At 37.2% G+C, this 13,087-nt stretch overlaps 1 protein-coding gene across 9 annotated transcripts in view; it reads left to right on the top strand.

The window, feature by feature from the left end:
• Nucleotides 1–13,087, top strand: part of WDSUB1 (WD repeat, sterile alpha motif and U-box domain containing 1) — a 17,018-nt gene extending 3,931 nt beyond the window's left edge. For 6 of the 9 annotated variants that reach the window (XM_019007360.2, XM_015634164.3, XM_015634167.3 and 3 more), the window contains 9 exons: nucleotides 2,255–2,439; nucleotides 5,209–5,301; nucleotides 5,981–6,074; nucleotides 6,347–6,380; nucleotides 8,079–8,119; nucleotides 8,206–8,312; nucleotides 9,606–9,785; nucleotides 11,270–11,404; nucleotides 12,671–13,087. In XM_019007360.2, the coding sequence (XP_018862905.1) occupies nucleotides 2,283–2,439; nucleotides 5,209–5,301; nucleotides 5,981–6,074; nucleotides 6,347–6,380; nucleotides 8,079–8,119; nucleotides 8,206–8,312; nucleotides 9,606–9,785; nucleotides 11,270–11,404; nucleotides 12,671–12,825 (996 nt within the window). In that variant the 5' untranslated portion in view covers nucleotides 2,255–2,282 and the 3' untranslated portion in view covers nucleotides 12,826–13,087. Of the gene's footprint in view, nucleotides 1–2,254; nucleotides 2,440–5,208; nucleotides 5,302–5,980; nucleotides 6,075–6,346; nucleotides 6,381–8,078; nucleotides 8,120–8,205; nucleotides 8,313–9,605; nucleotides 9,786–11,269; nucleotides 11,405–12,011 lie in introns of all 9 variants that reach the window. The other 3 variants (XR_001522689.3, XM_015634168.3, XM_019007361.2) reach the window with 3 other exon arrangements.

Below are 13,087 nucleotides of genomic sequence, written 5' to 3'. Positions count from 1 at the left end.
TAGTTACTTGAAATTGTGTAGATCTGGAAATTTGTCCATAAACAGAATTATTACAGATTTCTGTCACCATGTGTTTTGTAATACATAAAGAAACACTGAAATGGCAGTTTTGTTTTACTTGACAATAAAGGGGTACTGATACCCTATTCTTTCCTAGTTTTATCTTTAAGAAAAATTGAGAAAAAAGTCATTAGTACTCTGAAATCTGAGAGTTTATCTGTTTTGAGACATAACTAGTGAAGAGATTATATTTTGTTATTCAGAATGTTTGTTGCTGAAGAGAAAAACCTAGAAGTATAAAAACATCATTTTTAAAAATTGTATGCTCTTAATACATGCAATGATTCATGTTTTAGACGTACATCCTAATTTTCTTCTAGTTGAATGGTGGCTGTATAATGACTACGTAGAAAATATATTATTACTAAGCAGAAATTATTCTGCTTTGGTATTTTCATTGTAGAGAAATAAGAAAAAACTTGAACATTCCCATCCTGTCCCCTTCAACTATTAAAAGTTCATTTCAGAGTCTTAACAGGCCAGCAGTAGTCAAGTTAACTTTATATCTGTTTTGGGATGTGTATGTATTTTCAGCTGATCAATTTTTTTATTGTCATTTTTTGTAATTTTTTTGTAATTTTTGTAATTGCAGATAGAAAAAAGCACATGTCCTGTTTTTAAAAAGTTGAAATTAGTATCACAGAGAAATCATGAAGGTACTTAGAAGTTATGTCAGAGGAAGTTAGCTGACCATCTGATGTCCATCTGTGGTCCTTTGTTTCTCTTGAAACAGTTGATTGTGTTGATGCTGAAAATGACAAAACATTTTACCACACTGTTTTCTCGCTTGACTAAATATATGGGTAATTATAATAAAATAATGGTAATTATAATGAAATTACATAATATTTGCTCCTTATCTACTCAGCTGTTGTAAATGATGGTTTAAATTATGAAGTAAGATGGCTATTTAAATGATTTCTATGGTGGATGTGATCAAGAAAGCAAGTTGAGTTACGTGTATTTCTTAGTGGTCTCTATTTCCTGTCCAGTAGTTAAGTTACAAAACTGGTATTTGGTCTGCAAGTTTTAAATGCCTGCACAATGCTATTTATTTTACTGTTGCTTTCAGAGCAAAATCTGCAACTTTTTGTATGAAAGAACGAAATTTGTAAAAGTGGTGGTAAAGATAAAGGATTGTACATATAAAAATGGGAAGCACTATAGTGGATTTGACAGTGTTCTTAATAAAATAATTAAGGGAGACAATGCTTTTTAGAAGGTCATGGGTCTGATTAATGTGACACTGAGGAAAATGTATTGACTTGTCTTCTGTGACATTAAGTTTTACACCTCCGGCCGTAAATAGAATTTCTGTCAGTAAAAGAGAATTAGCAGCTGTTCTACAAAGCACAATAGAGTAAATAGGACTGACAATTCTTGCCATGTGACTGTTTCTCATGGCTGTGATTTTCTCCTTGCACTTAAAGACTCAGCTATGCATGCTTGGCTGGATTTGGTGTCCATTAAAAGGAATGAGACTCTTTTGATTAGGTTATCAGATAATGTAAAGGATGTCAGGTTGACCCCACTTCCTTCCTGACAGTTGACCACACTTCCATTCCTGCTAGAAATTTTCTTTGAAGATCAGTTCTACAAAGTGCTTTGGCCGATTTAGTTAAAATACAGAATTTCTTTTCCACATTGCTTTTTCTGGTGTACAAGTGGTTCAAAATTAATCCCACATCATAAATCACAAAGTATTCTACTCAGCTACAGCTTATCATATGGGCTGGTAGGTGTTCTCTTTGTCTCTAAAACCAGAAGAATTGTCAGTCTTTTTTCCCCTTGTTTGTGTACATGTAAATCTGTGTTAATGATAATTGTGTATTTATCTTTGACTTTTAAAATCTATCCTGCCATGGAATTTTAACAGTGCATTATGTCTTTTAATGTTAAATCCTTGCAAATTTTCTTTAGTTTGAGAATTATTTTATCGCTCAGTTACAATTATTGCCTTGGGCTGCCATCTAATGTTTTTCCTCCAGCTGTCAAAGAGCAGGTCTGGTCCCTGCTGCAGAACTTATTTTGCTCTCTTTTCATAGGTGATTTGAGTTTCTCTTTCCTCTGTTAGCTAGTTCCAAAGTGCAAACCTTAGAAGAGCTTGGTGTATTGCATCAGACTGCATTTAAGAGGTCACTTTGTAGACCTTTACCTACTCTAAATTCAAATCCTGTGTACTCTTGCTTTTCAGATCTGGAAAAGTTAAAGGTGGTTCTTTGATGGCTTGTGCATTTTCTCCCAGTGGAAATTTCTTTGTCACTGGATCATCAAGTGGTGATTTAACCATTTGGGATGATAAAATGAGATGCCTGTATAATGAAAAAGCACATGATCTTGGCGTTACCTGCTGTGATATTTCTTCACATCCAGTATCTGGTTAGTTATTCAACTCATTAGGGGAGGAACATTTAAAAAAATTAATACTTTTTCTTTTTTTTCTCCCTAGCTCTTTATTTCATATTCTTTTTGCCATTGGTGCTCAAGATACAAATGACCTTGTGAAGAGCTGATGTTTTAGAATATTCTGAGTATTCTTAAGTAAAGGTTGTGGTCAGGCTGGTGGCAAGGAATGTAATAGGTCAACAAACAAAGCGATAACTTTAAGTAGCTAATTACCCAGTGGCAGACAATGGCGTTAGAAGATGCAGTGCTTGATTACCTTTCCCACTTGACTCTTTCATACTTTGGTTCTCAAGGAGCAGGACTGGATTAAAACAATGCAGAGAGCTGTAAACCTAGTAAGCTAAATGCTTGAACTGTGGAATATGAACAGATAGGGTATTTTCCTGCACCTGACTCTGTCATTTAGAGGAATTTGGAGGAGTAATGAGCCTAGAATTTCCTGTGTTCCACTAAGATGTTCAGAAATCTTAGAGCTGTTTTAGCATTTGCCCACAAAGTCATTTGCTTCCAATGGAGGTTAGGAAATTGGGAAGAAGCCTCATTGGAAGCTTTAGGAAGTAACTCAGCAACTTGACTTAACCACCTTGTATGTTTATTTTCGTCCTTTCCAGATCTACTGCTGAGACAAAGTGATCTTCATCAACACATTTAGGTTTTTGTATTCAGAATACACAAGCTGCCATTTCAAGGGCCCCAAAAGTTATAACTGAGCAGCCACTTGCATCTTCAAGTGCTGAACCTGGCAATAAGTACTACCCTATCTAAGAGGTGGTGCAGAGCAGGAATAAAACAGGAGAGAAGCAGTGGGGAAGAAGGCAAGAAAGGAGCAGGAGGAAGCTGAGGAAGAAGGATGTGAACATACACTTCAGAACAGAGAATTAGTGATTGATCAAATCAAACAAATGTGTGTCCACTGAAAGGTGTAGGATCTTTTGTGGTGAAAATAATGCACAAAAAATTCCATCATGAACTAAGAGTTGCATCTGAGGGCAAAAAAATATATTGCAGCTGGAACAGATCAGTGTGTAATTTCCACCACTCCATTTCATATTGAGATTATTCTCTTGGTTTAAAAATTACAGCTTGCCAAGATAAGGTGAAACAGGCAACAAAGCAGGTATTTTCTACACTGTAGATTTGTTCTGGCAGATTTATTATCATTCTTGATTTTTTTAATCTGTATATTACTGAAAGTCAACATATTTCCTTTTGTGTGTTGCTGTTTCGTCATCAGTGCTTGAACCTTCTGGAATTTTGGGCAGATTTAACACATTATGAGATGCATACAAGTAGTGCTTATCCAATACAAATAGTGATAGTTTTAAACTGAGGTTCTTTTTACCTGCTTTATTCAGAGCAAGTTTTGATCCATAGTGACAGATAGGTTCTTTGTGCTTTAGGTTGTGACAGGTGGTTCTTCTGCTTTTGAAGTGGATTCAGTCACGGCTGCCTAGGAGCTCATGTGATCTAGAGCAGTTGTGGTGGAGTTTGCAATCTTAAGGAATATAGGTCAGGTAAGGAGTAGAGGCAGGCTCCTGAGTCTTCCAGCTCTTCAGTGGGTGACTGCCCTCGGGGACAAGGGAACGGAACAGAGTTGGCAGATTTTTGGGGAAGTCTTCTACTGAGTGCAAGAGTCAGTGGTCCCCAGGAGCCAGAAACTGGGCAAGGAGGGCAAGAGACTGGCATGGCTGAGTCAGGAATGGCTGGTCAAACTAAAAAGCAAGAAGTAAATGTACAGGCAGTGGGAACAAAGACATGTAACCAGGAAAAAGTATAGAGATGAATTACGATTGTGTAGGGAGGGGATGAAGAAGGCCAAGGTGAAGCTGGAACTGATCCTGGCAATGGGTGCAGTGTTCACAGCCTCTTACCCACCAGCATCCCCAAGTCCTTCTTCTCAGGGCTGCTCTCCATCTGTTCACCCCCCAGCCTGGATTGTTACCAGGGGTTGCCCCAGTCTAGTTGCTGCATCAGCACTTGAGGTTCCCATGGGCCAGTGCTTGAGTTTGTCCAGGTCCCTCTGGGGTTCTCCCAGATCCTTGTCCTTCTGCTGTGTCACCTGCACCACTCAGCTTGGTGTCATCTGCAGATTTGCTGAGGGTGTGCTTGCTCCCTTCTTGCTCCCTATTAAATTTTTCTTAATTTAAATAACACTGTTCCAAATACAGAACCCTGAGGGACACCACTGGTCCATTGGGACTCTCAGGTTGCAACTCTCCAACCACTTTCTTATGCATCTAACAGCCCACTTGTGGAACATGGTAATTCAGAAATGTTCATAGCCACTGAATCAAGAAGGGAAAGCTGTAAGACTATTATTGTTGTATTTCACTCTTAATGCAGTATTTACTGAGTGGTTGGTTGGACTGCAATCATGTAATGGCAGTTTATAAAATTAAGAAATTAAATGTGTAACAGTATGAAAATTCCCTGTCAGATACTCTAATTTTGTACAAGTGTATGTGGTTAATTCTGAGAATTACTCAAAAAACTGATATAACCATATCATTTATATTCAAATACTCTAGCAGTATAATCAAAGCAATCAAACATTTCTCATCAAGAAAACTTAAAACATGAGCACAGCTCTGGTCTTTATCTACTTATTCAGGAAAGAATACCTATTTCTTACATCCAAACTGTTTCAGAACTTTTGCAATGATTTTTATGTTAATGTAGTTTACTGATCTGCTGGTATTTTTAATGTTTCTGACTCCCATTTATATATTTTTATTTTGTCAGATAGTGAAAATGGAGTCAAATACTTCCAGATGGCTTCCTGTGGACAAGATAATCAGATCAAACTCTGGCTTATTTTGTTTGCAGATTTCTTAGGTTTGTATAGAAATGTTTTTTGAATACACCAATATCCTAGGTCTTCAGTGCCAACTTAAATCAAAAATCAAATTTATACTACTGGATTCACAGCCAAACTAACCACAAGTTGAAAGCTTTCTTTTAATTATTAGCTGGAGAACAGCTAAGGCATTCAGCACTTTGTGATGCCACACCATGTAGATTTTATTTAGCAATCTATTTATGAACAAGTATTGAAAGTAAAGCTTTAAAAAAAATTTTACTGTGGCCTTTCAAGGTGGATAGGTTGAAACCTCTTAATCTGCCTGGCCAGGGAAAGGTTTGTTTCCATGCTGGGCCTTGAATAAGGGCTGGAGAAAAGAATACTTGCTTCTGCAGAAACTAAATGTGGAGACTAGGTAAATTGCCAAAAGTATCTTCAGTGGGTACTTTTTTGTCATCTCTTTCATATAAAAATATTGTATGTCCAGATACACATTTAATTATCTAAAACCTTGTGAGACATGGTTAGACTACAAAGTGAGAAAGTTGGAGATATTAAAAGGGGAAGTTGTCTCTGTGATCTTTTTATTCCCTTTTTTGTAAACAATATGTTACAGAGTCACATCTTTGGTGGAGCTTTGGGCTTCTTAAAATAGCTTATGTTACAGCTTGTCAAATATGGCCAAATGTAATAATTTACTTCTTGTGTTTTTAGGTGTTCAGTTAAAATATAAATGCACACTGCATGGGCACTCTGCCCCAGTTCTGGCCTGTGCATTTTCTTGTGATGGACGGCTGATAGTCTCGGGGTAAGCAGCACCTTGTTGAAATGTCCAGCTCTCCAGGTTCACACTTCAATATTATAAAACAGAAAGTTGAAAGGAGTTGAAGATTTCTAAATACTTATTATCAAGTAATAGTTCTTATAGTTCTATGACCTCTAGAGCTGTTGAAGTGTCTTTACAATTGGTCTGTGTCTTGTAGGTGATCGAGTTTGAAATCTCAGGTTTTGGAAAAGGTTAATGAAATGGTTTCCTTTTCCTTCTCTGCATCACTTTAATGTCAATGTGTTTTTTTTAAGGTCTGTGGACAAGTGTGTCATAATCTATGAAACTGTAAGTATAGCATGATACAAGACCATTTGTTGGGGTGTTCTCTTTAAATATGAGCACTGTTTCTGCAGTGTCTTAGCAATGAAAAAATACTAAAGAATACAAATGATACCAAGCCAAAATATTTACTGTGCATTTGAGGGTAGGAGGGGAAGGAATCTAAGGAAAAAAATATCTCCTGAGAGTTGATTGTCTTTCTCACTTTTTATTTACATTGTGAGGATTTGTCAGTTGATTTCTCTGCAGTAGGGTGTTACTTGATTAATTCCATACTTAGGAGTATTACAAGATTCATATTGAAGTGGAAGAATTTTTTTGTTATCCTAACCTTAGCTTAGCTTCCAAATCAAGGAGGACTGTACCTTTTGACATAAAATCAGGAATGGTGATCACAGAAACTCTGTAGTTAGCTATATGTAAAGTGCATATAAAATGGAAACATTAAAAAACTCAAGAAAATTTTTATGCTAAGTACAATGTCATTAAAACATATTGTTTAAGCATTTTCTGTAATACCTTTGTGATTCACCTGTGTTATATATACTTTTAGTACTGTATAGTATTAATAATTTTGCTGAAAATGAAGGATGAACAAATTTTAAACTTCTTCAGCTTGCCCTGCACATACCTATTGTATTGATACATTTTATTTTTTTTTTAATTAGCATTAAAGTTTTTCACCAAAACCTGCACAAAATTTTTGCCCTATTTATTTTAGTAGTTTGAAGTTTAGGCAGGTATGTAAGATGTCCTCTAGAGTTTGGGAGCCTCAGAAAATTGAAAGATGAAGGAAACCACAGCCTAAGTATTTCTTAATATCGTTCATCAGCTTTTGTGGCCTTAGATCTATATCAGATGGGACAATGAGTTTTCTAGTTGTGAAATCATCCTTTGGAGATACTTAAAACCTGCCTGGACTTAAAACCTGCTCTAGGTGATGCTGCTTTAGCAGAAGGGGTTGGGCTATATAATCTCCAGAGGTCCCCAACTGTCCTGTGATTCTGTGGGGAAAAGTGGGGACAATAAACCTCTGTGGAAGGGAGAGACATTTCAGCCTATATTAGGGCACTTTGATCATGTTGGACAGCTCAAAATACTGGAGTGCTGACTGATCAATTAGGGATTCAGAATAAGTTTGCTGATCATCTTGCCAACCTGTCTGTACCTGTCAAAGAAATGCTATTTTTCATAGGAGGGAAAGTCTTTCAATAGCAAGTTAAAACTGTCAAAATTCAGGAATTTAGTTTTTTAGTAGTGTTTAGTGGCCAAATAGAGAGTAGGCCAAATAGGTATGGTTGATTATTGGTCCAGTTGAAGGATTGTGGTTTGACCCCCACAATGACCCTTTCAGTAACTTCTAATACAAGATTTGTAGAATAAATGTCTTTATTTACACAACCAACCACCAATATGGATTTAATTCAGTCAGTATTTCTGGAACTGTTCTCGCTGCATGTTCCATGCTGGCTGAGGGTGCAGGAGAGCAGTGCTCCAGGGAATTAAATAGGGTTTCAAGCAGGAAATTCAAGTTGCATTTCTGACTCTGCTGCTGATCAGCTTTGTCAAGGTTGCATAATTACTCTGAAGTTAGTTTCTGTCACCTTTCAAGAACCAGTATTCTCTGTTTTGAAAGGATGCATGCAAGTGAAGAAACAATTTCTTATTCTTTAAGACTTAAAATCACAAAAAACTCTTTTACAGAGTACTGGCAATATCCTTCATACTTTGTCTCAGCATACAAGGTAAGAAATCAGCATGATCATTGTATTCCATAAATAAAAAAAAGTCCTTTTCTCACGAATTTTCAGACTTTTTTTTTTATTTGTAGATATGTTACAACTTGTGCTTTTGCACCACATAGTCCCTTACTTGCCACAGGCTCAATGGATAAAACTGTGCACATATGGCAGCTTGACCTTAAGCAACCCTGTGCAGGTCAGTGTGTGAAGTATTTGTAATCTGTTCTTTAAATTCAAAACACCATAAAGATACAAAAATCCATTATTCTTACCTGCACTTAATGTGTAAAATCAGGATTGTGTGCATGTTTTTTTCTTCTAATTGACCTGATTAATGCCAAGAAGAGGTATTCTCTTTTTGATATTTTATAAAGAAAAATATACTAAACATATCTTAATTTCATTAATTTGCTGTATCTGTTTCTTTTTGTATTTGCAATTGCATATTCTCTGGACAGCATTTAAGAGATAAATATTATCGCCTGAGTGCTGAAAAACCTCTTGGACACGCATAATTTGTGATGAGTTGAAAATAATGCTAATTGCCGATTATAAATGCATCTTACTAGTCATTACAGGTGAAAAACTAATTGTACAAATGACATTAATGCCATTAACATAGGATAACTAATGGTACAAATTACACCAGTGTTGCACTGTGTTGGGAACGGCAAAAGTATGACACAGACTCTCTCCTGGGTTGTTCAGGAGAGCATGGTTTATTACCCCAGATTTTCTTTTGTAGACAAGTACAAGAAGGTCTGGAAAGGTAAAACTCTTATTGGTCAGTAAACTACATATCAGCATGTGTACACCACCCCTTAGACCTTCTCTTGCAACAAAACAAGAAAGTGACCAACAACACCTGCAAGGCTGTCTTCTGTCTCTAAGGATTATTTTGATTCCTCATGATTTCTCAGGCCACATTCTCAGGCCAGTCTGAGGAAGATATGTGACTTGCTTTTCCACAGACAATGTGCTCCCTGCTTGCTTCTTGCATTTAGCATCCACAACACCAGCACCTAAAATTTGTGGAACAAAGGTACATATTGTCTTTGTTTGAAGGACAACAGTAAGTTTGGATTTTGGTGTGCCCTTCTAAGGAGGTGCAAGATTATTCCAGTGTCTGCTAACACTTTCCTGGTTGTTTGTTCAATTCAAATGTGTCAGAAGTGCAGGCATCTAAGAGATTAAATTCCTCTAAACTTTGAAAATTAATAGATAAAAGGTAAACCCAAATGACTGCCCTCCCTCCCAAAGAAATGTCTAGTAAGCATTTATTTTATTAGAGGAAGAATGTATAGTACTGAGAACACATAAAAACAGGGTCTGTTAGTGACATTGTTTATTTGAACTGAAAATTTCATTGTTGGTTGCTTTTGGGGGGTTGTGGTGAGGTTTTTTTTGTGGGGGAGAGGGGAAGGTGTTGTTTGTTTTTAATTTGGTTTTTTGTTTGTTTTGTTTTTTAACTCTTTTTTTATTTCCAAAGGAGATACTGTAGAAAATGAATCAAAGGTGGCTGTTGAGGACTGGTCCGAGGATGATGTTTCAGCCTGGCTCTGCACACAGGATTTAGCAGACTTTGTTGGACTTTTCAAAATGAATAATATTGATGGCAAGGAACTACTGAATCTTACTAAGGAAAGTCTTGCTAATGAATTAAAAATTGGTAAGAGTATTGAAATCCAAAGAGTTTTTAATCTCTAAAGCACTTTCAAATATTGGAATCAAAGCAAGTTGGGAGTTCCATGCATGGATTTTTTTTCCCCTGAAATGCCTTTTTTAGTTCATTTCCAGGGCTGTTAAAAACCCCCTAATGTTACATTGTCCACAGTATTCCTTTTTTGTGTTTGCTTATACCTGGAGACATACAATGCACTTCTACTAATGATGCTGTTAAATGGCCTTACCTGATTTTGTTTCTATTTTCCTTGTTCGATCTTGTAGTATTATTATTAAGCTGTGGAAAAGGAACTTCAGCTTTTCTCTATAATTAATGTTTCTCAGTTTGGTAAATAGGGTGGTCTATAGTTTTTCCTATCAGTTTGCAGAAGTACCACGTTTAGAATTGCACATTTTCACCAACCTTAAACAGTGAAATTCTTAAGTGTGCATTTTATGATGACTTTTGTTAAGGATCAAGCAAAGCTTGCCTGGCTCAGACACTTTCTAATACATCAGGTTCATACACTGTCCTGTTGCTTTATTGCAAAACTGTGATTACATTTTAGAAGGAATCACAAGGAAGTGCTGTATTAGTAGTGATTCCACAGCGGTCATTATGAAATAAGTTTAAGGATAGTGAACTGCACTGGAACTTTCAAAATACAAGTTCTCTATTAATTTCGATGGTCAAATTTATGTGTAAATTAGGTGCGAATATGTCTGTCAAAGTGAGGTCAAGTATAACAAAAGGCTGAATGAGGTAAGAAGCCTTTTAAAAAGTACAGTTGGATACTGTTTCTTGTAGGAAGACTGCTCCCTTCTTTTTTTTGTGTGTGTGGAATTGGTCTATATTGGATCCTATTATCTCTGTGTAACAGCTGGCTTTGTTGAAGTCTGGAAATAACAGAGATGCTGGGAATCTGTCAGGAATTGTCATTCAAGAAAGACACTTGGCTTCCTCAGTTTATGCTAACATTTTCCTTAGCAGTGAAGTAGCCTAAAACTTTGTTGCAGCAATTGCCAGCTGAGGCTAATCAGATAATGCTGAGTAGAAAGTTCTGTGAGAATTGAATGTAGTGTGACCGATGACCTGCTATAGAGTTCTCTGTGGGGAAAGAAATCAACAAAGGTATAGGAATTACAGCCTCATATATCTGACTTGAATAATGGCTCTCTACCTGCCATAGCCCAAGCATTTACAAAGTAGGAAAATACTATCTGCCTAAAATGAACAACTTTTTCTGTGTTACTCAAATTCCCATTTAACTAAATTTTAGGAGTCCACCACCATACTAACACTTGAATGAGCATCTCCTTTCTCTCTCTGATAACCTGTTTTCTTTGCTCTGAGAATGTGATGTAAGATCTTGACCTTGGTCTTGGTGAGATGGAGCTGTGTCTTCTGTAACACAGCTGCTGACTATTGCAAGACCTGACCTCTCTGCCTTACCTGTCTGCTCTCCACTTCATGTACAAATAATTTTTCAGAGTCTCTAGGCCTGCGCAGTAAAGTTCTCCAGAAAATTGAAGAACTGAGGATGACAATGATCTCGGTTTCTGTTCCTGATGAGTTCTTATGTCCTATAACAAGAGAGCTTATGAACGATCCTGTCATTGCCACAGGTATGTCTTTGCATGACATGGATTAAAACTAATTACTTGAGGGTAAAGATAGGCCTATTTGTGTGTTCCCACACCTATCTTGATCATCAGGCTTTGAAAGAAAAACTGATCTAAATAGCTGTTACAACAAACCAGAATTGTGATAAATGTTTGATTTGCTGAATTAGAGCTCTGATATGGAGAAAAGTGCTGTATCAAGCAGCTTCTTCCTTTTTTTAATGTGCCTTCCTTTATGTGCCTTTGTAAATACAATTACAAGCCTAATTACAGTGCTGGCTCAGTAAGTGCAGCATGGAATTGTGCATTCAGTGGGGCAAAAAGCAAACCAAGAAATCAAACCAGCCCCCACCCCCTCCCCCTGCCCCCCCAAAATACAGGCTCATTACTCTGCTTAGCACACCATCCATAGGGCACTTACTTAAAAGTTTGTACAGAATGAGACGCCTTTAAATGCAGCAAGCCTTTGAAACTGTGATATGCCAGTAGCGTGTCACAGTTACATTTTTGAAGAACTAGTGCTGTGTAGTTCTATTCTTGGGGGGAAGGGAAAGAGGAGCATAAGAGCATCAGAAGATCAGTATAATTTTTTCTGTTGCTCTTTAAACAGCAACTAACTTCATCCAGTTCTGAGGTATTAAGACTTCTGAGAATTAAAGCGGCCAAAATATGAAGACATCTGCTAACTGCTGGAATGATGGTGGCTTTGTTCAATAAGGAGACAAGAGTATAGCTATGTTAGAGGAGGGGAGCAAGGCCCAGGTTTGTATTCCACCACAGAGATTCCTGGGTGACTGACATTTAGCTGGGGCCTAATTTCTGTTCTGTAAGGATCAACTGCTTCAGCTACCAACTCTAAGGGCCAAAGTCCTAAACCTGGCCAGATGGTGAGGGCTCTGTGCAGCTCAGGGCTGGGTCAGCCAGGGGGACAAGGCCCCTGTTCAGCAGAGCAGCAGGCTTTAGCCAGCTCGTTAGGCAATTGATGGTAATGAGCTTTTACTTCACGTTATGGATCATTCAAATTGAAAAGAAAGTCTTATTTAACTTGTGCATAATATATTTTGGTGCTTTGCAGGCAGAGATAGATACATGAAACTAGCCAGAACTGTTTATACCCACAGTAAAGATTTCACATACAGTGTACTTATTCCAGAGCTCAGTTTTCCTGTTTGGATGTATTTCCTTTTACATTTAAACAGCTAACATCTACACAGTGCCACAGTGCCCGAGCCTCTGTAATATGAGCTTCTGTTGATGGTTTCTTTGCAGATGGCTATTCCTATGAAAGGGAAGCCATGGAAAACTGGATCAGCAATAGACGATCTAGTCCCATGACGAATCTTCCTCTCCACTCTCTTACGCTCACACCAAACAGGACACTAAAAATGGCTATTAGTCGCTGGCTAGAGAATCAGCAGAAATAGTCAAACCACTTAATTTTGAAGTTGTTTGTTAAAATTAATTGAAATTTTATGCAGCTGAAGGAATTCACTGTATCGGAAACAATCAAAAGAAGTTGTGTTTTTCTTCTAATCTGTGGCTGGTTCAACCTTCACTGATGGAAACTCCCAGAAAAACTTTAAGTTCCTGGCAGTTCTATTTTGTGGTATTTCTGTTTAAGAATCAAGTACTCAAACTCAGGATCTCAGTTTTTCAAATAAATTTTTCTTACAACTTTTTACCACA

This window comes from Parus major, chromosome 7, assembly GCF_001522545.3.
Source record: "Parus major isolate Abel chromosome 7, Parus_major1.1, whole genome shotgun sequence".
In the NCBI taxonomy this organism is placed as follows: Eukaryota; Metazoa; Chordata; class Aves; order Passeriformes; family Paridae; genus Parus; species Parus major.
This window is presented reverse-complemented; position numbering and strand designations above follow the sequence as displayed.